Source organism: Hemitrygon akajei, chromosome 11, assembly GCF_048418815.1.
Source record: "Hemitrygon akajei chromosome 11, sHemAka1.3, whole genome shotgun sequence".
Classification (NCBI taxonomy): Eukaryota; Metazoa; Chordata; class Chondrichthyes; order Myliobatiformes; family Dasyatidae; genus Hemitrygon; species Hemitrygon akajei.
In genome coordinates, this window is record NC_133134.1 from 147323493 (window position 1) to 147348746 (window position 25254).

Here is a 25254-nt window from a genome sequence, read left to right on the forward strand (position 1 = left end):
ATCTACTGCTGAGGTGTGTGAAAGATCAAGGCCACTAAAATACCAAGTGAGGTCCTGCAGCTGGATAATGTATTGACAAGGAATTAATTATAAGTGATCGGTTACATTTGACATGTTTGAGACCAAGTTCACAAAAAGACAGCACTTTATTATATCAAGCTGTCAGCACTTACACGTCACAAAATGGATGAACTTGCCACATTTCCACTTAATCCAATATTGTGCAGCATACATATTCATAATTGTTTAATATAAAAAGGGCTAAGTGACTCAGTCATTTTGCTTGTTGACATGGCATCATAGGTGTCACTGCACCAGTGCAAATATAAATAACACACGGCTTTATTTGCCCATTTTAATTTCCCTGTCAGTTATTTGTGTGTTTATGTAGAATGAATATGTATCATGCCATAGTAAGACCTGACGTACTTTGCCACAGCATAAGCAAAGCATTCTTACTCTGTGGAAATTCTTGCTCAGTGTCCTAATTTAATGGGAATGCATTGAATTGGCACACATACCAGTCACGATGGAAGCAGAAATGCACCTGTTGTTCTTGGCTATTGCAATCGTTCTCTCCAGCTGCTCTGGGAAATGGCAATTAAATGGTCCTGAGGTTTTAAAGATTGTAAGGGAGGCAGTCTTAGAAAACTAACTCTTGGAAACCAGAGTCTAATTTTCAATGTTCACTCTGCTCCTGTACCTTGATTTCCTCAGGAGCCTGGCCCTTTCTCCTTCAGCATTAAAGATCAAAGTACATTTATTATCAAAGTATGTTTACATTGCGCAATCTTGAGATGCGTCTCCTTATAGGCAGCCTTAAAACGGAGAAACCCAAAAGAACCCATTTAAAACAAAAGACCATCAAACACACAATGTGCAGAAAGAGAGAAAAAAAAATCATGTAAAAAAAAAATAAACTTTAGTACGCTTAGAGTTCGGAACTGAAGTCCACAAGGCGAGTCCGTCCACAGACCCTTAGTTCAGCACAGAGCAGAGAACCGAGCTGAACCAGCCCATCTCTCAGCTCCGTTCCTGACATCCTGTGTTTCAATGTGGCCCAGCACCTAAATTGTCGATCATACCTCGGGTTCACTCACTTTAGTACGCTCTGGGGTCTGGACACTGCCGCCTCAATTCAGCCTGTACTTTCCCATTTGGCCAGACTCTTAAATCGATCAAACCTCAGATCTTCCTTGCTGTCGGCGAGGAGCCTCCTGCCTCTCCTTGCTTCGGTCCTGCTACATTGAATTGCTTCCAAGTCCAAAGAGAAGTTGCAGGCTATTGTTTGTGATGATTTTTTTTTAAACTAGAAAAAGAGTGATTAACGAAGTACTTAGTTGTTTTCTTTATTTCACTGACCACCAGCCAGAAGTTGCTGAGATTCAACAGCAGTAACAGTTAGATTGGAGACTGCCAGTATTCCCCCTGCTTTTAATTCATAGCTTTCAGAGTCTTCATCTTGTCCAGGCAGGTCTCACCATGTTGCATTTGTGGCAGTGAAGATCCCAGTGAAGTAAAGTTTCTTCCCTTTGCTTGGAAATTGAGCATTGCAATAAATCTACTAAAAGGAAAATCTCTTCTCTGAAGGAGGAAAAAAAAATGACTATGTCATCTTGGAAATATCCAGTGTTCAACACACTAATACAATAATACTTTTGTTTTAGGAATATTTAGAATCTACAAGATTGCAGCATAGAAGATGAGAACAAGATGTTGTTTTCCATGATACAATGCAATGAATATTTTCTCATTTATTGGGAGGTTGGGAATGGAATCTCACATTTCTTCTCTGTAATAGTTCACTTGGAATTTTGAGATATGTGAAAATGCTTAAATTCATTACAGATTATCAATTATTTAGAAAAAGCTTTGCCATCGTAATATTGGCACGGCCCAATAGCATAGTGGTTAGCACAATGCTTTATAAAGTACCAGCAACCGGGGTTTAATTCCCGCCACTGTCTGGAAGTAGTTTGTATGTTCTCCCCGTGACTAGGTGGGCATCCTCCAGATGCTCTGGTTTACTCCCGCAGTCTAAAGACGAACCGATTGGTAGATTAATTTTTCATTGTAAGTTGCCCCGTGATTAGGCTACAGTTGGGCAGCGCAGTTCAAAGGACCGGTCGGGTTGACTGCACACTGTATCTCAATAAATAAATAATAATAAAAGGGGAACAAATCCATCACCATGCCAAATCGCATTGTCTTGTTTACACTTAATTCCCACAGGTCATAAGACAGAACATCACGGATCTTCTTTCTTTATTAAATCAGATTTTTTAAATAAAGAGTATAGTGGAAAATTTCCTCTGCACTGTTTGCAAATGGGTTTAGATAGTGTTGGAAAATTATACAGCATTTGAGGGGATATCCTCCCCCTCCCCACTCAGCTCTGCTGTGTGTAATTGCTGCATTTAAGTCATCCTCGACCCTGAGGTGAATGTCTTAGAAGAATAATTGCCGCATCAGTTGAATAAAGCAGAGATCAAAGACCTGCAGGAGCCCTGTGGCATTGGTACTTAAGGGTTTTATTGTCAGCCTAGTGTAAGGATCAGGTGGGTTTTGCACATGCTCAGTGACTTCAAATGTAGCCTCTGCAGTTTTGAAGAAATCAAAATAGATTAACCAGAACCTGTAAGCAGCCATTTTATTATTTCTGCCTGCTTGTAATTTTTTTCAGATGTTGCAGCACAAAAACAGCATAAAGGAAACTTCTGATGCATTGGAGGCAAAGGGAACTAATTTACAACGGTAAATATTGTAGACCAAGAAATTAGATTGTAAGCATATGTGGTTATCATAAATCAACACTATCAGGCAGTTTCTTTGCTCACCCTAAGTTTAATACTTGGCCACAATCCAGATCACTTGCATTTTCTTTGCATTGAGCGAATCATCATAAAAATTTAAAAATTCTGGTCCATAGGAAAATAGAAGTAGATCATGCAGTCGCTCCTGGGTGATCAATAGGTCAACCCCAATTATTCTCCAACTTCCATTTCCCTTTTGAATATGACAGTCCTTGATTTAAAATTTTCAATTGACGCAGCATTCCACACTCTCGAGGCACTGTGGTTCAGATCTCCACTATCTCTTGGGTGAAATTCTGCTGACCATTATTTTACGATTGTACTTGCAGATTTGCCATGAAAGGAATTTGTTTCCACATCTACCCACTGGAATCGCTTTATCGTTTTAACAACTTCAACTATAACAATGCTTAACTTTTTACAGAAATAACAACAAAACCCCTTTATGTATGCCAAATACTGAGTCAGTAACTATAATGAATGTGGGAGTGTGCTAAGTACACTGAAAGAACCACAGCAGATTTTCCTGCAGCTTAATCTCTCCATCACCATATAACATCAGCATCACCCTCTGTTTCTATTCTCCACGTACCTACGTTGTCATTTCATTTACATCCAGACTTTAGTGGCATAGGAAGTTCACCCTTGCAAAGGATTTGGAGTTAACAGGATTGCTTGTAGTTTTCTTTACAAAAGCGGTGCAATATAAGGAAGTACAGCACAGAAGAAGGCTCTTTGGCCCATCTAGTCCATGTTGAAACCCTTTAAGCTGCCTATTCCCATCATTCAGCACTGGGACCATGCCCTCCATACCCCTACCATGTACCTGTCCAAACTTTTCTTAATAGAGAGAAGGTATGCTTTCAGTTGTAAATCACATAATTTCCTGGTAACTTAACCTTGCCAAATCCAATATAAAGTCAGGTTTGCACTATGATTTATTCATTATCTTATGCTTTTGTACAAGGAAAAGTAATTCATTTTTAAATGCATTATTTTTAGAGCCAAGTCAGTTTCGTCAATGTCTGAGTTTGAGAGCTTGCTCGATTCATCTCCATATTTACCACCCACACCAAAAAGCTTAAAGAATCTGGAGGAGTTGAACAAAAAGAATCGGAAACACACAACTGGTGATGGCGATTCCTTATATGAGAAATCGGAGGTCAAGCTAATAAAGCAATCAAAAACAGAAATGCCTGTAATTTCATCCTGGGACTTCACCACAGCCAGCAACCTGGTTAATCCACAACTCAACAAAAAACAGATGCAGAGGAGTTACACAGCACCAGACAGAACGGGCATTCGGATCTACTACAGTCCGCCGGTCGTACGCAGGATGGATGGCTCTTTGGTTCAAAACAATGAAGGGAAAATTATGATTGAGCCAGGTTTCCTGTTCACTATGGCAAAACCAAAACAAACAGGCAGCTCAGACCTCGGCTCAGAGAATGTGTGCAAAAAGTGGTTTAATAACTTTTCCAAGCACCAGGATCTCCTGAAAAATGGCTGCGGAGAGCAACCAGTTTCGGTTCCTGCTGCTACAGCTTCTGGGCTTTCATCTGCCTTGCGTGATCTGCAGATATCAGGGAACATGAGTGACGACATGAAGGAGGTGGCCAACTGCGTCAGGAACGTTATGTGCACAAAACCACTAGAGAGGAAGGTTAACGATACTGCATGCCAGACCGTTGGAGTTGTCAGTGTGGGTACTCAGACCACCCGGACTATTAGCATCGGGCTGCAAACGGAGAGCCCAAGATCACTCTCTAGCAGTCTTCACCGATCCTGGGCGTCGAGAGGCTCCTTGCTAATGCCAACCCAGAGTTCCCGTAGCAAACAACTCTCTTCGTCTCTGGAAAAGGTGCCAGCTAAGTTTGAGCGTCCTTGCTGTTCACCAAAATACGGCTCTCCCAAGCTGCAGCGAAGAAGCTCGTCAAAAATAGATCACGCAAGGGAGAGAAGTCCATGGGCCATGTCTCACAGAGGGCAGAATGAGTCTGCCTGGGCCAGGTCAACAACCACCAGGGATAGTCCCGTGCTTAGTTCCATCAATGATGGTCTCTCCAGTTTGTTCAACGTTGTTGAGCACCCATCTGGAAGTGTTGACTCAATTTGGAAATCAAGCCAGCATGAAGCGAAAACAAAAGGGGATACATCGAGGTATGGGATTGTTCAGGAGTTTTTCAGGAATGTGTGTGGCAGATCCCAGAGTCCGGCAAATGGAGCGGACAAACCGATAAAAGTCCCAATCTCTGATGAAAGCATCAGAAAGCCTGATTTGACCACTCCGTCAGGCCATGCACAAGTAGAAAATGGGTCCCGTGGCATTAACAAAAGGCTTCCCAAGCAACCAAGCAAAGAGGACCAAAAACCACCAACACCCACTCCAGCCCAGGGAGCTAAAGATCCAGATGCACGGGATACTGGAGCTTCTGGTCTGTTTGAGGTAAAGTCGTATTTGCAGTTCTATTGTCTTTAAAATGTCCATGTCTTAAAGCTACTCTACATCTATCAGAATTTCAACGGATGTATTTCTGCTTTTTCTATTTAATATTCCTGAACCAAGATATGACTACAGTGTATAATAGCACTGAGGTACCATTCAGCCTATCGTGACTGTGCTAGCTTTTTTTAAAAAAAATACTCCATGGGTGGAGTATTGGCTGGTCAGCAGAAAACAGAGTAAGAATAAAGGAATCCTATTCTGGCTGACTTCCCGTTACCAGTGGAGTTCCACAGGGGTCGGTGTTGGGACCGCTGCTTTTTACGATGTATGTTATTGAGTTGGACTATGGGATTAATGGATTTGTGGCTAATTTTGCCAATGATACAAAGATAGGTGGAGGAGCGGGTAGTGTTGAGGAAACAGAGAGCCTGCAGAGAGACTTAGATAGTTTAGGGGAATGGGCAAAGAAGTGGCAAATGAAATACAATGTTGGAAAGTGTATGGTCATGCACTTTGGTGGAAGAAATAAACAGGCAGACTATTATTTATATGGGGAGCGAATTCAACATGCAGAGATGCAAAGGGACTTGGGAGTCCTTGTGCAGGATACCCTAAAATTTAACCTCCAGGTTGAGTCGTTTGTGAAGAAGGCGAATGCAATGTTAGCATTAATTTCTAGAGATATAGAATATAAGAGAAGGGATGTACTGTTGGGGCTCTATAAGGCACTCGTGAGACCACACTTGCAGTATTGTGTGCAGTTTTAGGCTCCTTAATTTAGAAAGGATATACTGACGTTGGAGAGGGTTCAGAGAAGATTCACGAGAATGATTACAGGAATGAAAGGGTTACTGTATGAGGAACATCTGTCAGCTCTTGGGCTGTATTCCTTGGAGAATGAGGGGGGATCTCAGAAACATTCCAAATGTTAAAAGGCCTGAACAGATTAGATTTGGCAAAGTTGTTTCCCATGGTAGAGAGGTCTTGGACAAGAGGGCACAATGAAGGACATCCATTTAGAACAGAGATGTGGAGAAATTACTTTAGACAGAGAGTGGTAATTCTGTGGAATTTGTTGCCACGAGTGGCTGTGGAGGCCAAGTCATTGAGTGCATTTAAGGCAGAGATAGGTTCTTGATTAACCAGGACATCAAAGGGTATGGGAAGAAGACAGGGGAGCGGGAATGACTGGAAGAATTGGATCAGCCCATGATTGAATGGTGGAGCAGACTCAATGGACCAAATGGCCTACCTCTGCTCCTATATCTTATGGAATGAATAAACAGTCATTGTTTCAGGCTGAGACACTTCATCAGGACTGGAAAGGAAGGGGGAAGATTAAAAAGGTGTGGGGAGAGGACGGAGGACAAGCTAGAAGGTGGTGGGTGAAGCCAGATGAGTGATAAAGTTAATGGGCTGGAGAGGAAGGAATCTGATAGGAGAGGAGAGTGAACATGTGAGAAGGGGAAGAAAGAGGGGCACCAGGGGGAGGTGATAGGCAGATGAGGAGAAGAGGTAAGAGGCCAAAGTGGGAAGTAGAAGAAGGGCGAGGGGTAAAAAAATTAACCAGGAGGAGTTGATGTTCATACCATTAGGCTGGAGGCTACCTAGACAGATTATGAAGTGTTGCTCCTCCGTCCTGAGAGTGGCTAATCACCAACAGTAGTTACTAAGCTTAGATATTGAATTAACATTAAAGCTCTTTTTTGATTTTGAACATGTTTGTAAGGTGAAATTTTCCTGGCTTAACTTTGACATTGAATCTCATTCGTGTTCTTGTGCAGGAAGCATCGTGTGATTGTGCATCCCAGTCACTCACCTCCTGCTTTCCGTCCAGATCATCAGCACGACATTCGTTATCGCAGTGTAAATCACGCTCTTTGCCTTCAGATCCAAATGCCTCGGATGAAAAATCAGGCTGAAGAGTGAGTTGTGCCACATAGCCGGGCAGTGACATGGATCCGTGTTCCGAAGCTATTGTTGCACCTTGCGCTTTATCTGACAGCCTAGGTGAAATTTGAGGAGATGTGTAGAAGATATTCAGGTTGTACTGTCGAGTTCACTGTAGACTGCAAAATTGAAACTACAGAACAGAAGCAAACTATTTGTTTTAAATCTCAAAAAAAACCTTAAGAGATCTGGGGTTGCACTGTTCAGATGGTTGAATAATTTCTACAATAGCACTGCCTAGTTATTCATACAACAGCAAATGTTAAATCATCCTTCACTTCTTTCGGCAAACATTCTCCCAACAGCATTGCTGTCAAACGACTCCTCTGTGACCTACAGATGTACATGGAGCAAGAGGTGTTTAGAACCAAAATCACTTGTGCCACTGCACAGATGTATCCAACCAAGAAATTATTAATTGCTGATGAAATGTGTTCCGGATTCCCCATTCTGAAATCTGGAGTTTCCACCCACCAGTTGTATTGGACATGAGTGCGGTTTGCATAAAGATTATTACAAATGCCTGTGTATGTCACCCCTGGCACCGTAGCTACTGAGTCAAAGAACATAGAAGATGAATGGAAGGGAAAACTAAGCAGGAATGATACTGTGTGGCCTCCTGTTACACTTGCTATTTATTGGAGTCAGCGCGACCGGATATCAAGTGGCCTGTTTCATCCCACTGGCTTTGGCCTAGTGCGCAGCATTTTTCTACTGCACAGTGTTTTTGTAAGGTAATGAAACAGATTTTTAAACATTCATTAAAGACAGGGTGCAGTTCTGGTTCAATAGAAAACTTGTCATGACTGAAAGAACTTGTAAATTGCAGGCTTCAGTCATAGATAAGCTTTTCACACATTTTCTGAACAAAGTATTTCATCTAGAGGTGATAAATTGATTGTGTTTAAAAGAATAAACACACCCACATTTCTTTTGGGTTCAGAGCGTGGTAAACAATTAGGAGTGTTAATCCATTGCTGCTTCTGCAGATGTTACTAATTTAAATTGGCCGTTATGAGCTCACATGAGCCAGAAATGGGTTGCAACTGGTATTAGCAAAACAAGTATGTTACAAGTAGGTGTTAGGTTCTATATACATTCAAATAAGGTGCCCCTAATATCCCCGTAGATTATTGCATTACCCTAAAGATCATTGAGCCAGTTAATGTTAACCTTGGCGGGCTAACATTAACATCAGAGATTCTGCAGATACTGTAAATACAGAGCAGCACACACAAAAGTGCTGGAGGAACTCACTAGGTCAGTTACATCTGAGTTGCTGTGGTCTAACATTGGTTCTTACAGAAGCTACCACAGACTGCCACCCGAAAGGTAAGTTTTCAATGTATTGATTTCATTGCAAAACCATACCAAAATAGTATGGGCAATTTCTAGCCACTGTTGAGTCGTCTTCACCTGGGAGTTGACAGAGATCCATAGCTCTTGCCCATGTTCCACTCCTGGTCTCTGATGGTTGCTTTCACATGCAATGTCCACCATTCATAGAAAGCTCCAATTTGTAGTCTATTGTTGCTTTTCTGGTTTCTTGTAACTTCTTGGGAACCGCAGAGCTTCCGAGTAGCATTGATGTGATGGAACAGCTAATTTGGCCATTGTCTCACCACATCAAGGTTTCTGAGTGACTGAAGCCTCCAGTGAAGTTTACCAGATTTTGGCCATGGGGGAGGGTGAGGGGAGGGGGTTTCATCGGTGCACTCTTGAATTCATGTAGTGAAGTGGGAGATCAGTCCAGCCCTCCTAGAGTGGTAGGGAGAAGTCATGGGGAGACAGGTATAGTAGTTGCTAATATAAAGCAGTTTTCTGCAATGACGCCAGAGGGCTGTGGCTTGGGGAGATGGGTCTTTGAGGAAATAATAGCTGCACATCAGGGAATGGAGGGGACCAATTGTTCATTGTTTGGATCAGGTAGGAGAACTTCAGGAGAGTGTCTGGACATCTGTGAGGTGGGGGGGGGGGGGGGGGTTAGTACTCTTCAGTGGACCAGCTATATATTGTTTTATTTTTCTCTTTTCCAATGCAATCAAATTTCAGCCTAATTTAACTCATTCCAATCAAACTCCCCTTTTGCCACCATTTAAAGTTTCCTAGTTGTTTTATTTTCCAATGAAATTCCTAACCTATCATTCCTTATTATCATTCTCATTTACGTCCACTTTGCAGTTCCCTTCTTTGACTTTAGCATTAATTTGGCTTATCCGGTTCTAATTCACCCCATAATTGTTCCCTGTTTTTTTTGTTCTTTGTTAGAAAATCAGAATAGTTTAAAATGCAGATAGAGAGAACAAAGGGAATGGCTTTCATTCACTGGGAACCAAGAGAGAAGAAATTGAATACTTATAGCAGCTATTCTGACTGGTGGAGATGTAAATGAAGACAGGTAGAAGGGAAGTCCCATAGTGTGAAACTGTGGAAGGCAGTATTTAGCAGCTATCAGAAAGAGAGACTATCCCAGTGATTCTCTCCTCTATCCTCATCTTCTCCCATTGTTTGCAGCCCCCACCAACAATATAGTTGTCATTAATAAGTGTTGATTCTATTTTTTTAATTTTTGTTTTATTGAGGCACAGCACAGAATAGGTCCTTCCGGCCTTTTGAGCCGCGCCAGCCAGCGACCCTCAATTTAACCCTAGCCTAATCACAGAATGTGGGAGGAAACTGGGAGTACACGGAGGATACCCACGCAGTCCTGGGGGAGAATGTAAAACTCCTTACAGGTAGCGGCAGGAATTGAACCCAGGTCGCTGATACTGTAAAGCGTGGTACTAGCCACTATGCTGCCCCACATAATTCCTGACATTTCCTTATTTCTTACAACCTGTTCTTTACTTTGGAACTTGGAATGTAGCTGTTTTCTAACTTTTTCCTGCTCTGATGAAGGACCATGAATCTTCTCTCTGCTTGGCCATTTGGTATTTGTTTTAATTTCAGCATTCATGCATTTCAGATTTTATTGTGGCTACTATTCATTTTCTTTTTAGTTTCTCCCACTCTGTCTCTTTGCTGATTTTGCCCACTATATTTTCTACTTTGTCTGTCCGGTGTTTGGCTGACCTTCAGATTACATTGTCCTATTCATCCATTTTTATTAGCCCTCCTGGCTGGTGCCTCTGTTGTTTGAATGTACAAGTTCTTCTCTACTCCTTCCCCGCCCCATCCCCAACTTACACTACCACACACCCATGTTCTTCTCCTTTTCACAGAACTGCCTCCCCTACCAGCATTGTCAGCAGCTGCCTTGGTGTTGTCCCGCTGTTTGATTTTCCCTTTTGTTGACTTTGTTTTGGTCACCTCAATAGTTTTCTTTTCAACTCTGGGTTATTTCCGTTGTCATTCTAACCATTTTTTTGGCTGGCTTTCCATTATGGTTTCCTTTTATTTCTTTCTCTAAATTACTTCATATTAAATTGTCTGCCTTTCTTAACTCATCTTTGTTGGATGTCTTCGTTTCCTCTACTGTAGCCCCCTGCCCCCCACCCACTCTCTTTCCTTCTTGGTTATCCTTTTGATCTTCCCATTGCTTCATTTCTAGTTGTTTCACAAGGCTGGCTTCATTTATCCTTAGTTCTTATGGAATGACCTCTGCTGGTTTTCTGACTGTTCACACTGAACTAGCTTGTTCTCCAAGCTTTCCATAAAAGCTCAGTTCTGTCAATCCATTTTATATGTTCGTTCATTGTCTCCCCTTGCTACTGTTTCTCCCGTTGATAATCCTTGCCATTATCTTCACCGCTCTTTGTTTTGTGAGCATCTCTTAAACAGACTAATTGGAAATTGTCTGGTTCTTCCCAATGCACTGTATGCTATCATTAGGACCAATTGTCACTTCACCCTTGAGCTCTCTGAAGGAAATGGTAAAGGCATGGTATCTGGATTGCAGAAGCAATTGTGGTACAACTTTCCTGGCAGATTTGAAAGAAGAAGATTGCTTCTCCAAACCCAGAATGAAATGAAATGTTTTCAAATCAGTCCTCCCACAACAAGGATTCTGAAAACTCTGTAGAGCAATAACTTCCTTTTATTTTCAATATTGTGTTCCCATCATCCTGTCACTTGTCGTTTCCCAAAAAATCTCCCAGGTTTCATACCAGCTGTAATGAATCTTGTCTCTATCCGAGTTACTACCAGAGCTCCCTTCTACCCTGAGCTTAACCCACTCATTTTTCTCCATTCTATTAATAGTAATCCTTCCAATTTTACTCTTTCTTGCATCTTCCCCTTTCTCCTCTAATTTGCCCAGATTTTTCCTTGCCTGTTAACATTTTATTGTCTTCATTATCCTTTTCTACCTCTTCTCTCCCTGCTTACTTTCCTTCGCAGAAGGGTCTCGCATCTCAATACTCTAGTCTCTACCTTCTAGCTGTCAGTGTAGGTAATTAATATCAGATAGGATACTGGTTATTCTCTTTAATTTAATATGTGAGTTTAATCTAATATGTAACCTAGACAGTGATTTAAAAATATTCATTTTGTTCCCTACTTTACACAAATAAATGACTTACCATAATACTATAATTTCACAATGATGCTTGGCACTGCCTAATCTAGATGTAGTTATCACATTAAATATTTTTTTAAAAATCATGCATGAAGATAACATGGACATTTACTATTGTTCATAAGTATGTTCACTAATAAATCAAAAGCTGTTCTTTCAGTTGGATGATGCTACATCCAGTTGAGAATGGATTTATTTCAACTAGTCACATAAACTAGTCATTCAAATTTTATTTCAGAATATCAGATCACTTTTAAGGCCAAGTGTTCAAAGCTTAATGTAAGAGAGCAGTTAATTTTGACAGCCACTGCAATTTAAAACAGTCTCACCTCAATAAATCAAGAGTTAACAATCCAACAGCATTTACTAATCAATTTTTTAAAAATCAATTTCAGATTTGTCCCTTTGTTGTAAATTTTACATTATACAGTGATTCCATGTTTTCGGATTGAGATTTATCAGGATTCAGAAATGTAGTTGGATTATAGAGCTGTGATTTGAGTGACTATAGGAAGAGTACAAACACAAATACTCTTCTCAAAGCAGTAAGACATTGTTACCTGCTCTTACCATTCTTTATTTACTTGATAAAAGGTTATTAATGTATATCAGTTTTATAAGCTTCAATGTTTTCTAAGTCTTTGTCATGTGTACATATGAAAACTATTTTAAACTCCAGAAAACCTGATTATCATTTACAATCGTTGATGTATTTAAGTTTTTTAACATTAGTTTTTAATTTTTGTAATGTAAGACTAGATTTTTAAATGTTTGTTTTTAGGTGATCTTTTAATATAAAAAGTTCAGCATATGTTTGTAAAAAAATGCCTTTTAATTATTTATACTGTTCATAGGAAAATAAATTGTGTATAATAATTGAAAGAAAAACGTATCTAGGTATTTGTACTTCATTTATCCATTACTCAGTGCAGGGGAAGAAGTGGACATGTTGGTATAACCAAAATGGCTTTTGAGTTGACTCTTCAGGTTTTACATTATCGCAAATGTGTATTGAGATACACACCAATTATTATTTATGTAGCATTTATCGGGAGATCGGAAACTGAAATGCTCTTCTCTACATTTGAGTTTACATTCTGTACACAATTTTGTATTTTTTGAAACTGTATAGTATAAACTGTGACTTTTAATATGAGATAGAAACTGCTTTACGAGCTTAACATCTTTGTATATCTTGAAATGAAGAGAAAGGTTTATAGGACCATTTTGTTTGTAATAGTATTTATCCCAAAAGGACAAATAAGTAGCATTGGTTACAAATGTGGTGGAGTTATTGTTATAATTGGTCAAAGGTAATACCAAAAAAATCTTAATTTACTGTCAGGTGTATTTCATTGAAGACCTACTCAAGGGCCATTCTGGAACGCCAGTGTTTTAACAGTCTTTGTATGATGGTATAGCATTTTACCTGCATGTTTTTGCTTGCAATGTCCAGAATACCGAAACCCTGTCATCTCCTTGAAACAACATTGAACTCAACAATATGGAGAGCTGTTGTTAAAGTAACTTCCAAAATCAGTCAATTTGTGGTAAATTATTTAAACAGAAAGGGGCTTGTTTACAGAAACAAGTTAAAACTAATTTAACAGCTTAGTGTAAGTTCAAAAAGCATTGTGACATAACATTGTTATGTATTAATTGTTGTATTCTCTGTGAAATTTGTGGTTTATGTTATTTTGATGTCTTGGAGAAAACATCAAATAAGCATTCTTTAAAAAGAAAAGATAACTTTTAATCCACATATTTTGGAATAGAACTTGAAGATGATTGCTTTGCAGCCATTGATAATTTTGGTCACAAAGAGAATGCTAAAGTCAAGGAGTTCACAGTGCAAAACTTATGTAATGTGTTTTCTTAATAAAATTATTTCTGTTGAAAAGCTGTTTTACAATGACTCTTAAAATTAAAAGTGCATTTTTCCCTGTACACATTTCCAGAGCATGTTATATCATGTACATGCCTGGTTGCAGACCCAATAATACAAATGTAGTGCCAACATTTAAACCCGTCCTAGTGCAGTTTGGTCTTGATAAATATAATTTTATAAATACACTATTTAAATATCATTCCCTCAAAATTTAAATATTTCTCACTGTACTGTTAGGACCATTTTGGATGCAAGATTTGTATCTAATACCAAGCAACCCATTATTCTGTTACCACAGCTCACTAATTCAGGAGGCAATAAAGCCTGGAAATGTAACACCAAAATCAGTGAGAAATATGCCCAACTGCCTTTTCGTTCCCTAGCCCTTGTCCTGATTCTTTTACTTACTATTTGCAACCAATTAAATATAATTGCAGAAATACCCCCAATTGTGTGTAATTGAAATTGGTTACTTGCTTCTGCCAACCTTAACAAATCAACTTGTGCCATCCAAGGATATGGAACAAGATCCTTAGTGCATTATTTAGAATCTGTGATAGAATCAAAAGATGACACAGGCTTCCTTATAAAATGGTGCCCCTGTAAACGGAACTTGTGACTTGAAATTGAGGGTGCCATGAAACTGAACTGCTTTGAGGATTTGAATAAAAGCACATTTTTTAAAATGAAGAAGGCTAGTGTGTTGAGGATGATGCAATTACTGCTGCCGTTGGTAAAAGGAGCTTTACAACAAAGGGATTATTTCATGCAGCCCAATCAACAAATGCAAGGCTTCAGCACATTTCTGAAAATGATCCAAAGTGGCCTTCAACTCAGAAATAGAAATGAAGGCAAAGATACAGCTGACTCCTCGGGAAATGAACTCATCCAGATGAGGTCACTCGAGCAACCCACAAACTGACTCTTCTAAATATTCCGGTGTTCCTTCCTGTTCTTTTGGCATTGTAAGTGGTGCATTCAAATTGTATTAACCATTTCCTAATTCTAAGAGCTAGGATGAAATGCTGATTTAAGCTAGTGTCCCAGTTAATCAACAGACAGATTTGTGGTTTCCTGAAAGTACTTTTTTTTGCTGCCTTGTTCTCCTTTTGTATTTAAATAAGTATCAGTGATGAAAGAACTGGAATTCTTTGAGGAAGTAGCAGGCTGGATAGACAAAGGAGAGTCTGTGTATGTTGTTTACTTGAATTTTAAGGCGGCCTTTGACAAGTGTCACATACGAGGCTGCTAAACAAGGTAAAACCATAAGACATAGGAGCAGTATTAGGCCATTTGGCCCATTGAGTTGCTCTGGTATTCCATCATATCTATCTTTCTATTTTCCTTTTCTACCCTTCCGATCTTTCTAATTCAGAACCTAACCAACCTCTTACTTAAATATACCCAATGATATGGCCTCCACAGCTGCCTGTGGCAATGCATTTCAGAGTTCCACCACCCTCTGGAGTCTCCCACAATGCGAATCATCCTCTCCATATCCACGCTATCTTGGACATTTCAATACTCGGTCCTCCCCATTCTTCCAAACTCCAGAGCCATCAAATACTTATAATAGGTTAACCCTTTACTTCCTAGAATCATTCTTGTGAATGTCCTCTGATAAGATTCAGACTTATTTATCACATGTACATCGCAATTTATGGTGGTATTACAGGATGGATGGAAGATTGGCTGACTGCCAGAGGGCAAAGCGTGGGAATAAAGGGGGCCTTTTCTGGTTGGCTGCTGGTGTTCCACATTGTTGAGACCACTTCTTTTCGTGTTGTGTGATAATGATCTGAATGACAGAATTGATGCCTTTGTGGCCAGGTTTGTGGATGATAGGTGGTGTCGAGGAAGAGTGAGTTTGGAGAAGGACGTGGACAGATTAGGAGAATGACAAAGAAGTGGCAGATGGAATGAACCATAGGGAAGTGCATAATCATGCACTTTAGTAGAAGGAATAAAGGCATAGACTATTTTCTGAATGGTGAGTGAATTCGGAATTACCGAGAGGCTTGTCTTAGTCCCTTTAACTTGCAGGATGAGTTGGCAGCAAGGAAGACTTTCATTTTGAAGAGTATTAGATTGTAAAAGCAAAGATATAATACTGAGGTTTTATAGAACATTGGTCAGACCACATTCGGAGTATTGTGAGCAGTTTTGGACTGCACATCTAAGACAGGATGTGCTATCGTTGGAGAAGGCCCAGAGGAGATTTACATGGATGATTCAGGGATTGAAAGGGTTAACAAATGAGCATTTGATAGTACTGACCCTGTATTCACAGGAGTTTAGGAGAATGAGGTGGGATCTCATTGAAACATACCAAATAATAAATGGCTTAGATAGTGTGGTCATGCAAAGGATGTTCCCAATAGTAGGAGAGTCTCAGACCAGAGCGCCCAGCCTCAGAATAGAAAGATGTCCCTTTAGAACAGAGGAGAGAAGGAATTTCTTTAGCCAGAGGGTGGTGAATCTGTGGAGGTTATTGTCACGGATAGCTGCAGAGGACAAGTTATTGGGTATATTTAAAGCTGAGATTGATAAGTACTTAATTTTTACTCTTACTCTACTGAGATACAGCGTGGAATAGGCCCTTCTAGCCACTTGAGCTATGCCACCCAGCAACCCCCAATCTAATCCTAATCACGGGAAAATTTACAATGACCAATTAACCTACCAACGGATATGTCATTGGACTGTGAGAGGAAACCAGAGTACCCAGAGGAAACCCATGCAGTCACAGGGAAAAAGTACAAATCCCTTGCAGGCAGTGACGAGAATTGAATCCGGGTCGCCTGTACTGTGAAGTGTTGTGCTAAACACTATGCGCTACCATGCTGCCCCTGTAATGGTTTCAACAGCTGTAAGGAGGGGGCAAGAGAATGGAGATGGGAGGGAAAAATCTGCCATGATTGGACACAAGTGGAGCAGACTCAGTGGGCTGAATGGCCTAATTCTCCTCCCGTGTCCTAACTCAGTTATAAATAGCTGATAATTTGATCACTAAATTAAGGAATTAGGGTTTATATGAAAAAATCATCATAAAGGAACTTAATATTTTCAGCTGCAATCCATAATCCAAAATGGCCAAGTAAGGTAACTCTAAAAATAGCTGGGTGAAATTTCCCAATTTAGACCACTCTGTTGTATAGAGCTTGAAACTGTGGCTTTATATAGAAATAGGCATTGAAATTTCTTTCCCACTCAGAATGCAGAAGTCATTATTAAATACAAATCAGCGAAGAACAAGATATTGTGTGAAAAGACCTCAGCAATTTAAGCTTTCTGTGTGCAATTATACTATTACTGTGTTCCTGAACACAAGTTCTGCATAGCAACCGCATTGGGATAAGTCAACTGAATTTAAAAGCAGAAACGCAGCTAGGAAGATTTATTATACAAAGAAAACAGTAGTTGGGTGTAGCAAAGCTGAAGCTTATTTTGGAATTGATTTCAAATGCCTAAGGTTCAAGCACTGGAAATTGGCAATACAATACTAGTGGAAATATTTTATAAGCAATAGAAGCAGAAAGAGGACTTTCTCATGCCTGCTCCATTATTCAATAACACTGCTACACTGTTCACTGTTCTAGGCAACACGGTAGCATAGTGGTTATCGTTGTGCTATTACAACACCAGCGGACGAGTTCAATTCTTGCCTCTGTAAGAAGTTTATACAGTGTCCCTGTGACCCTCATGGGTGCTTTGGTTTCCTTCCAAATTCCTATGATGCATGGGTTAGGGTTAGTAAGTTGTGGGCATGCTATGTTGCATTGAAAACATGGAAAAACTTGCAGACTGCCCCAGGACATCTCGGACTGTGTTGGTCATTGATGCACTTCACACTATGTTTCAATGTACATGTGACAAATAAAGCTGATATTTTCAATAAGATCACCGGTGACATTTTCTCTCAATGCCGTTCTTCTTGCTCTTACAGAAATTTTTTACTATATAAAAATCCACCAATCTCTGTCCTGAACGTGTTCAGCAACTGAGCTTTCACTCTTTCTGCCCAGTGAATTCCAAAGGTGTATTACCTCAGTTAAGAAATTTATTTCTATATGTTCTGAATGGCTAACCTCTCGTTTTGTGACTAATTCTAGAATATTTTATTCTCAGTATCACAGACAAAGGAAACAACTCCACATCTACACTGTCAAGTCTTAAGAATTTTGTTCACTTCAATGATCAGCACACCTAAAGTACAAACCTAGTGTGATTAATCTTCCATATAACAAATTCATCATCCCAAGAATCAAAATGATCTCTCTCTCTCTCCCTCACACACACACATATATATATATATAGGTAACTGGAACACAATGTCTCTTCTGTAGTCACAACAGATGACAGATGCTGGAATCTAAAACAGCAAACGGAAATCTGGAGGAACTTGGAACACCATCCACAGAGGGAAATAGCAATGTTTTAAGTTGAAACCTTTTACCTGGACTGAGAAAGGTGGGATTGTACGGAAAGATGGAGCGTTAGCTCTGGCAAGTGAAAACGTGGGTCCAGGTGAGGAAGGACAATAGAGAGATGATGAGTGGAAAAAGTGACAAAGGCTGGGACATGATAGGTGGAGGCGATAAAGAGCTGCAGAAGATGGAATCATATAAAGAGGTGGGGTGGGCAGGAAAAGAAACGGCATGATGGGAGTGCTGGGGCATGTGTTGAAGGAACAAGGTTGATGAGAAAAAACTGAGAAGGTGCAGTCTAGATGAAGGGTCTCAACGCAAAGTGCCTAAAGTCTATTTTCCTCTACATGTACCTTCTAACCTGATGAGTTCCTCAAATCCTCAGGCCAACACACAATTTGCTTTCTGAATTCCTTGTTGATCCTCCACATTAACTTCCATTAGACACAGGAGCAGAATTAGACAATTCAGGCTATCAATCCTGCTCCGCCATTCCATCGTGGCTGATTTATTATCCATCTCAATCCCATTCTCCTGTTCTAATGCAATGTATAAAACAACACTAAGTTTCCTGTGAAAACCCAACACATTACAGTGTTTCACCATTTCTACAGAAGTGATCTCACATTCTTTCACATTATATCCCATGTCATGCCTTTGCCCATTCACCTCTGTCGATACCCCCAATGCCTCTCCACATCCTTCTCACAGCCAACACTGCCACCTGGTGTTGTGCCATTATCACTGAGATAAATTTGCAGGTTGGTAATTGTGGTTACCATTATACATTAAAAGAAAAAATGGCGTCATAATTCAAAAGTTAGCGGTAGAAATTCAACTGAAAGCCGGTAACCCTTGGATTCTGGGGCATGGACTGCAATGTAAAGGGATGGAGTGGAGTGGATGATTGAAGAGTGCACAATGTGGATGGTACAGTAACACAGTGGTTAGTGTAACACTATTACATCAGCAGCAAGTTGGGTTCAATTCCTACCTGTGATGAGTTTGTGTGCTCTCCCCACGACTGTGCTCCCGTTTCTTCCTGCACTTCCAAGACGTAGGTTAATTTGTCACATGGGTATAAATGGGTGGTGCTGGCTCATGGTCCATAAAGGCTTGTTCTGATGCTGTATCTCTAAATAAAAATGAATAAAACCAAAAATGAGTGCCTAATACTTCCATAGCCTTGAAGCATTGGAGAATACATGTTGTGATTAGCTCGCGTGGAATTGAACTTTGGAAGAGTTAATGAGGACATTGCTTGAACTTGCTGGACCTTGTTTCACAGAGTATTCTTCGAAAGAGGGCCTCAGAGGTGTCAAGTTTCTAGTCTGCACAATAAAAAACACGGGCTCAGCATCCATTTCAGAAGGATGTGCAATTCAAGAAAAATGTGTCCTCTACCAATTTTGTGTAAAACTCCACACAGGCCAGTGCAATTCCACTGCCAGCCACCATTTGAGATAGCTGATGTCAGAATCATCATACATCCCTGTAGGCTTTCTAAGATGTTATATTGGGCATGCTACCTTGTTAGATCAAACCAAAAGAGCTTCTCTATACATTCAATCAAGGCTGATCCAAACTGGTCCCAAAATTGAAAACACAAAGTGTTAGCTAACTGTACCCCCAATCTGTCGGTTCATTTTCTCACAATAACAATAACTGGACACTCCACAGAATCACTGATAAGAACTGGTATTTATTTAATTTAGCTAAATTCTTTGGATGATCTTTGGTGCTTTATGAGATGCTACAAATAACCTGGGAATTGTGAAAATTGTAAAATTGAGCTTAATGACCCTGATCTTCCTAAAGGAAAATTGAGGCAGCATGTTCTGCTCCTGAAAAGCTCCAGTTATGCGGATTAAGAATTTGATTGGGTTTAAAACTTGAGCTGCAAAGCTAATAGTCACCAATGGTCTCATTAACTTTTACATATCCCAAGTAACATTTATGGTGAAAATAGGATGAGAGGTGACCTGAAAGAGATGTATAAGATGATGAGAGGCATTGATCGTGTGGATGGTAGTTTGCCTCCCCGATGCCAGGGTCCTGGATGTTTCTGATCACGTCCACGATAGCCTGAAGTGGAAAGGAGAACAGCCAGAGGTCAGTTTTACATATTGGTACCAACAACATAGGTAGGAAAAGGGAGGAGGTCCTGAAAACAGACTACAGGGTGAAGCTAAGAAGCAGGACCTCAAAGGTAGTCATCTCGGGATTACTGCCTGTGCCACGTGACAGTGAGTATAGGAGTAGAATGAGGTGCAGGATAAATGCATGGCTGAGGGATTGGAGCAGGGGCAGGGATTCAAATTTCTTGATCATTGGCACCTCTTTTGGAGCAGGTGTGACCTGTACAAAAAGGACAGGTTGCACTTGCATCCCAGGGGGAACCAGAATCTTGGCGGGGAGGTTTGCTATGGCTATTGAGAAGAGTTTAAACTAGAATCGCCAGGGGTTGTGGACCAAACTGGAGAGGCGGTTGGCTCGCAAATCGAGAAAGCTTGGAGACAGTGTGAGAGGGAGGATAGGTAGGTGATGGAGAAGGGATACGCTCAGACCAATGGTTTGAGATGTGTCTATTTTAATGCAAGGAGTATTATGAACAAAGCGGATGAGCTTAAAGCGTGGATCAGTACTTGGAGCTATGATGTTGTGGCCATTACAGAGACTTGGATGGCTCTGGGGCAGGAATGGGTACTTCAAGTGCCAGGTTTTAGATGTTTCAGAAAGGACAGGGAGGGAGGCAAAAGAGGTGGGAGCATGGCACTGTTGATCAGAGATAGTGTCACGGCAGCAGAAAAGGAGGAAGTCATGCTGGGATTGTCTATGGAGTCTCTGTGGGTGGAAGTTAGGAACAGGAAGGGGTCAATAACTCTACTGGGTGTTTCTTATAGACCTCCCAATAGTAACAGGGCCATCGAGGAGTAGATAGGGAGACAGATTCTGGAAAGTTGTAATAATAACAGGGTTTTCATGGTGGGAGATTTTAATTTCCCAAATATTGATTGGAATCTCCCTAGAGCAGTGGAGTGAGATGGGGTGGAGTTTGTTAGGTGTGTTCAGGAAGGTTTCATGATACAGTATGTAGATAAGCCTACAAGAGGAGAAGCTGTACTTGATCTGGTATTTGGAAATGAACCTGGTCAGGTGTCAGGTCTGTCAGTGGGAGAGCATTTTGGAGATAGTGATCACAATTCTATCTCTTTTACCATAGTAATGGAGAGGGATAGGAACAGACAAGTTAGCGAAGCATTTAATTGGAGTAAGGGGAAATAAGAGACTATCAGGCAGGAACTTGGAAGCATAAATTGGGAACAAATGCTCTCAGGGAAATGTAGGGAGGAAATGTGGCAAAAGTTCAGGGGATATTTGCGTGGAGTTCTGCATAGGTACGTTCCAATGAGATGGAAAGGGTGGTAGGGTACAGGAACCATGGTGTACAAAGGCTGTTGTAAATCTAGTCAAGAAGAAAAGAAAAGCTTTCGAAAGGTTCAAAAAACTAGGTAATGATACAGATCTAGAAGATTATAAGGCTGGCAGGAAGGAGCTTAAGAATGAAATTAGGAGAGCCTGAAGGGGCCATGAGAAGGCCTTGGCAGACAGGATTAAGGAAGATCCCAAGGCATTCTACAAGTATGTAAAGAGCAAGAGGATAAGACATGAGAGAATAGGACCAATCAAGTGTGACAGTGGAAAAGTTTGTATAGAACTAGGGGAGATAGCAGAGGTACTTAATGAATACTTTGCTTCAGTATTCACTATGGAAAAGGATCTTGGCGATTGTAAGGTTGACTTACAGCGGACTGAAAAGCTTGAGCATGTAGATATTAAGAAAGAGGATGTGCTGGAGTTTTTGGAAAGCATCAAGTTGGATATGTCACCAGGCTACTGTGGGAGGCGGGGGAAGAGATTACAGAGCCTCTGACAATGATCTTTGCATCAACAATGGGGACGGGAGAGGTTCTGGAGGATTGTAGGGTTACGAAGGTTGTTCCCATATTCAAGAAAGGGAGTAGAGATAGCCCAGGAAATTATAGACCAGTAAGTCTTACTTCAATGGTTGGTAAGTTGATGGAAAAGATCCTGAGAGGCAGGATTTATGAACACTTGGAGAGGCATAATATGATTAGGAATAGTCAGCATGGCTTTGTCAAAGGCAGGTCATGCCTTACGAGCCTGATTGAATTTTTTGAAGATGTGACTAAAAACATTGATGGAGGTAGAGCAGTAGATATAGTGTCTATGGATTTCAGCAAGGCATTTGATAAGGTACCCCATGCAAGGCTTATTGAGAAAGTATGGAGGCATGGGATCCAAGGGGACATTGTTTTGTGGATCCAGAATAGGCTTGCCCACAGAAGGCAAAGGGAGGTTGTAGATGGGTCATATTTGGTATGGAGGTCAGTGAGCCTCAGAGATCTGTTCTGAGACCCCTACACTTCATGAATTTTATAAACGACCTGGTTGAGGAAGTGGAGGGATGGGTTAGTAAATTTGCTGATGACACAAAGGTTAGGGGTGTTGTGGATAGTGTGGAGGGCTGTCAGAGGTTACAGTGGGACATTGATAGGATGTAAAACTTGGCTGAGAAGTAGCAGATGGAGTTCAACCAGATGGTTGAAGATGGAGTTCATAAGTTTGAGGTAGTTCATTTTGGTAGATCAAATATGATGGCAGAATATAGTATTAATGGTAAGACTCTCAGCAGTGTGGAGGATCAGAGGGATCTTGAAGTCCGAGTCCATAGGACACTCAAAGCTGCTGTGCAGGTCGACCGTGTGGTTAAGAAGGCGTACAGTGTATTGGCCTTCATCAATTGTGGGATTGAGTTTCAGAGCCGAGAAGTAATGTTACAGCTGTATAGGACTCTGGTCAGACCCCACTTGGAGTACTGTGCTCAGTTCTGGTCGCTTCACTGCAGGAAGGATGTGGAAGCCATAGAAAGGGTGCAGAGGAGATTTACAAGGATGTTACCTGGATTGGGAAGCATGCCTTACGCGAATAGGTTGAGTGAACTCAGCCTTTTCTCCCTGAAGCGATGGAGGATGAGAGGTGACCTGATAGAGGTGTATAAGATGATGAGAGGCATTGATCGTGTGGATAGTCAGGGGCTTTTTCCCAGGGCTGAAATGGCTAACACGAGAGGGCACAGTTTTAAGATGCTTGGAAGTAGGTACAGAGGAGATGTCAGGGGTAAGATTTTTTTATGCAGAGAGTGGCGAGTGCGTAGAATGGGAGCTGGCAACAGTGGTGGAGGCGGATATGATAAAGTCTTTTAAGAGACTCCTGGATGGGTACATGGAGCTTAGAAAAATAGAGGGTTATGGGTAACCCTAGGTAATTTCTAAGTTAAGGACATATTTGGCACAGCTTTGTGGGCTGAAGGGCCTGGTATTGTGCTGTAAGTTTTCTATGTTTCTGTGTTTCTAGCTGGGAACTGGCAATTTAAAAAAATTCCAAAATTATTTTCCAGTGTGTTAGGTTTCAGATCCCAGAAACTTCAGCATAAATTACAGACAGGTGTTTCAGTACAGTAATGCTCCTATTAGATATCTGCAGCCTCTCTTCCATGAACAAGTGAACATCAGTTAAAACTAATAGACAATACCTAGATTAGAGACGTTCCCACCTACCAAACTGCAGGTGCAAATTTCACTTCTTATGTATACTTCCACTTAAAAGCAAAATATATTTTTGTGTTTTACAATACCACAATTTATGTTATTTATGGATTACATTGATGCATCATTATTGGTATCCATGTAGAAATTACAGCTTATGCATGCTCATTATGTGGCTAAGTTTAGCTTGTACCAGTAAATGGGCTAAGGAATTGCTAGGCTTGATGAATCCCAATCCATTTGATCCAGACCAAGCAGTATAAATTTACCCTGTCAATTATCATGATTTCAGCATCTCCACTCAGTGCCCACATTATTAGGTTGCTCGTTAATGCAAGTATCTAATTAGACAATTATTTGGCAGTGACTCAATGCATAAAAAAGGTTTAGTTGTTGATCAGACCAAATATCAGAATTGGGAAGAAATGTGATCTAAGTGACGATGACCATGGAATGATTGTTGGTGCCAAATGGAGTGGTTTGAGTATCTCAGAAACTCATGGGGGTTCCATACACAACAGTCTCTAGAGCTTACAGAAAATAGGTGCAGAAACAAAAATAAACACCATGTGAGCAGCAGTTTGTTAATGAGAGAGGTCAGAGGAGAATGGCCATACTGATTCAAGCTGAGGGGAAAGTGACACACATTACAACAGAAGACCAATGTCTGAATGCACAACACGTCAATCGTTGAAGCAGGTGAGCCACAGCTGCAGAAGACCACAAACATACTCTCACTAAGTGATTTACCATTTATTCTAAGTTATTTGCCTGATCACTTAACAAGGAGCCTAAACTTAGCAAGTGTCCTGTGCCTGTGCATATTGGCACACACACCACAAGGTTAGTCTGGAGCTCTAAAATAAATATAAATAAAAATATCTGTATAATGTACTTGGAAAACTGAATAAAATGTAGTTGGAAAATACTAGATGATACAAATGAGGCATCAAAACAGCATTCTGTGTGTGTGTGGTGGGGGGGCGGGAGTTGCAGTACGTGAATCATTATCTCCGCTCCTGTTTGACCACACACAAGACACCGTTCACACCATCCAGGGTGGCCCTCTGAGCCCCGCTCCACACACACCCCCAAATCGCAAACTGCAGACGCAGCAGGAGACTGTTTCTGTTTGCCTTCCACTGACCCATGTGCGTTATAATACTTACAAAACGTGGCGTGAAGGCTGCAGTTCCTGCAGTGGGGTCATCTGCCTGAAACGGCTAAACTGCTGAGAAGCAAGAATGTGTGAAGTCCATCACTGCAAAACTACCTACCGTTACAACTTCCATTAAATCCCTCATACTTATAAAAGTTCAATTCACTTATCTTGGTAGTAGAGTGGCATTTCAAAGTTAAATTTATTATCGAAGTACATATATGTCACCATCATGAGAAAATTGGCAGACGCTGGAAATGAAAGCAACAAATACAAAATTCTGGATGACTCAGCCACCCAGGCAGCGTCTATGGAAAAGAGTAAACAGTCAAAATTTCAGGCCAAGACCCTTTATCAGGACTGAAAAAAAGATGAGAAGTCAGAAGGTGGGGGGTGGGGGGAGTGGAGGAAGATGTACGAGGTGG

The 25254-nt window shown here is 40.8% G+C and overlaps 1 protein-coding gene across 3 annotated transcripts in view; it reads left to right on the forward strand.

The window, feature by feature from the left end:
- mtcl2 (microtubule crosslinking factor 2) overlaps nt 1-25254 on the forward strand; it is a 173556-nt gene that overhangs the window by 127228 nt on the left and 21074 nt on the right. For 2 of the 3 annotated variants that reach the window (XR_012100889.1, XR_012100888.1), the window contains exons 12-14: nt 2684-2754; nt 3816-5259; nt 7044-7943. Coding sequence is in view for 1 of the 3 variants with exons in the window: in XM_073061885.1 (XP_072917986.1) it covers nt 2684-2754; nt 3816-5259; nt 7044-7181 (1653 nt within the window). In the remaining 2 variants the exon portion in view is untranslated. Of the gene's footprint in view, nt 1-2683; nt 2755-3815; nt 5260-7043; nt 13629-25254 lie in introns of those variants that run through there. The other variant, XM_073061885.1, reaches the window with a different exon arrangement.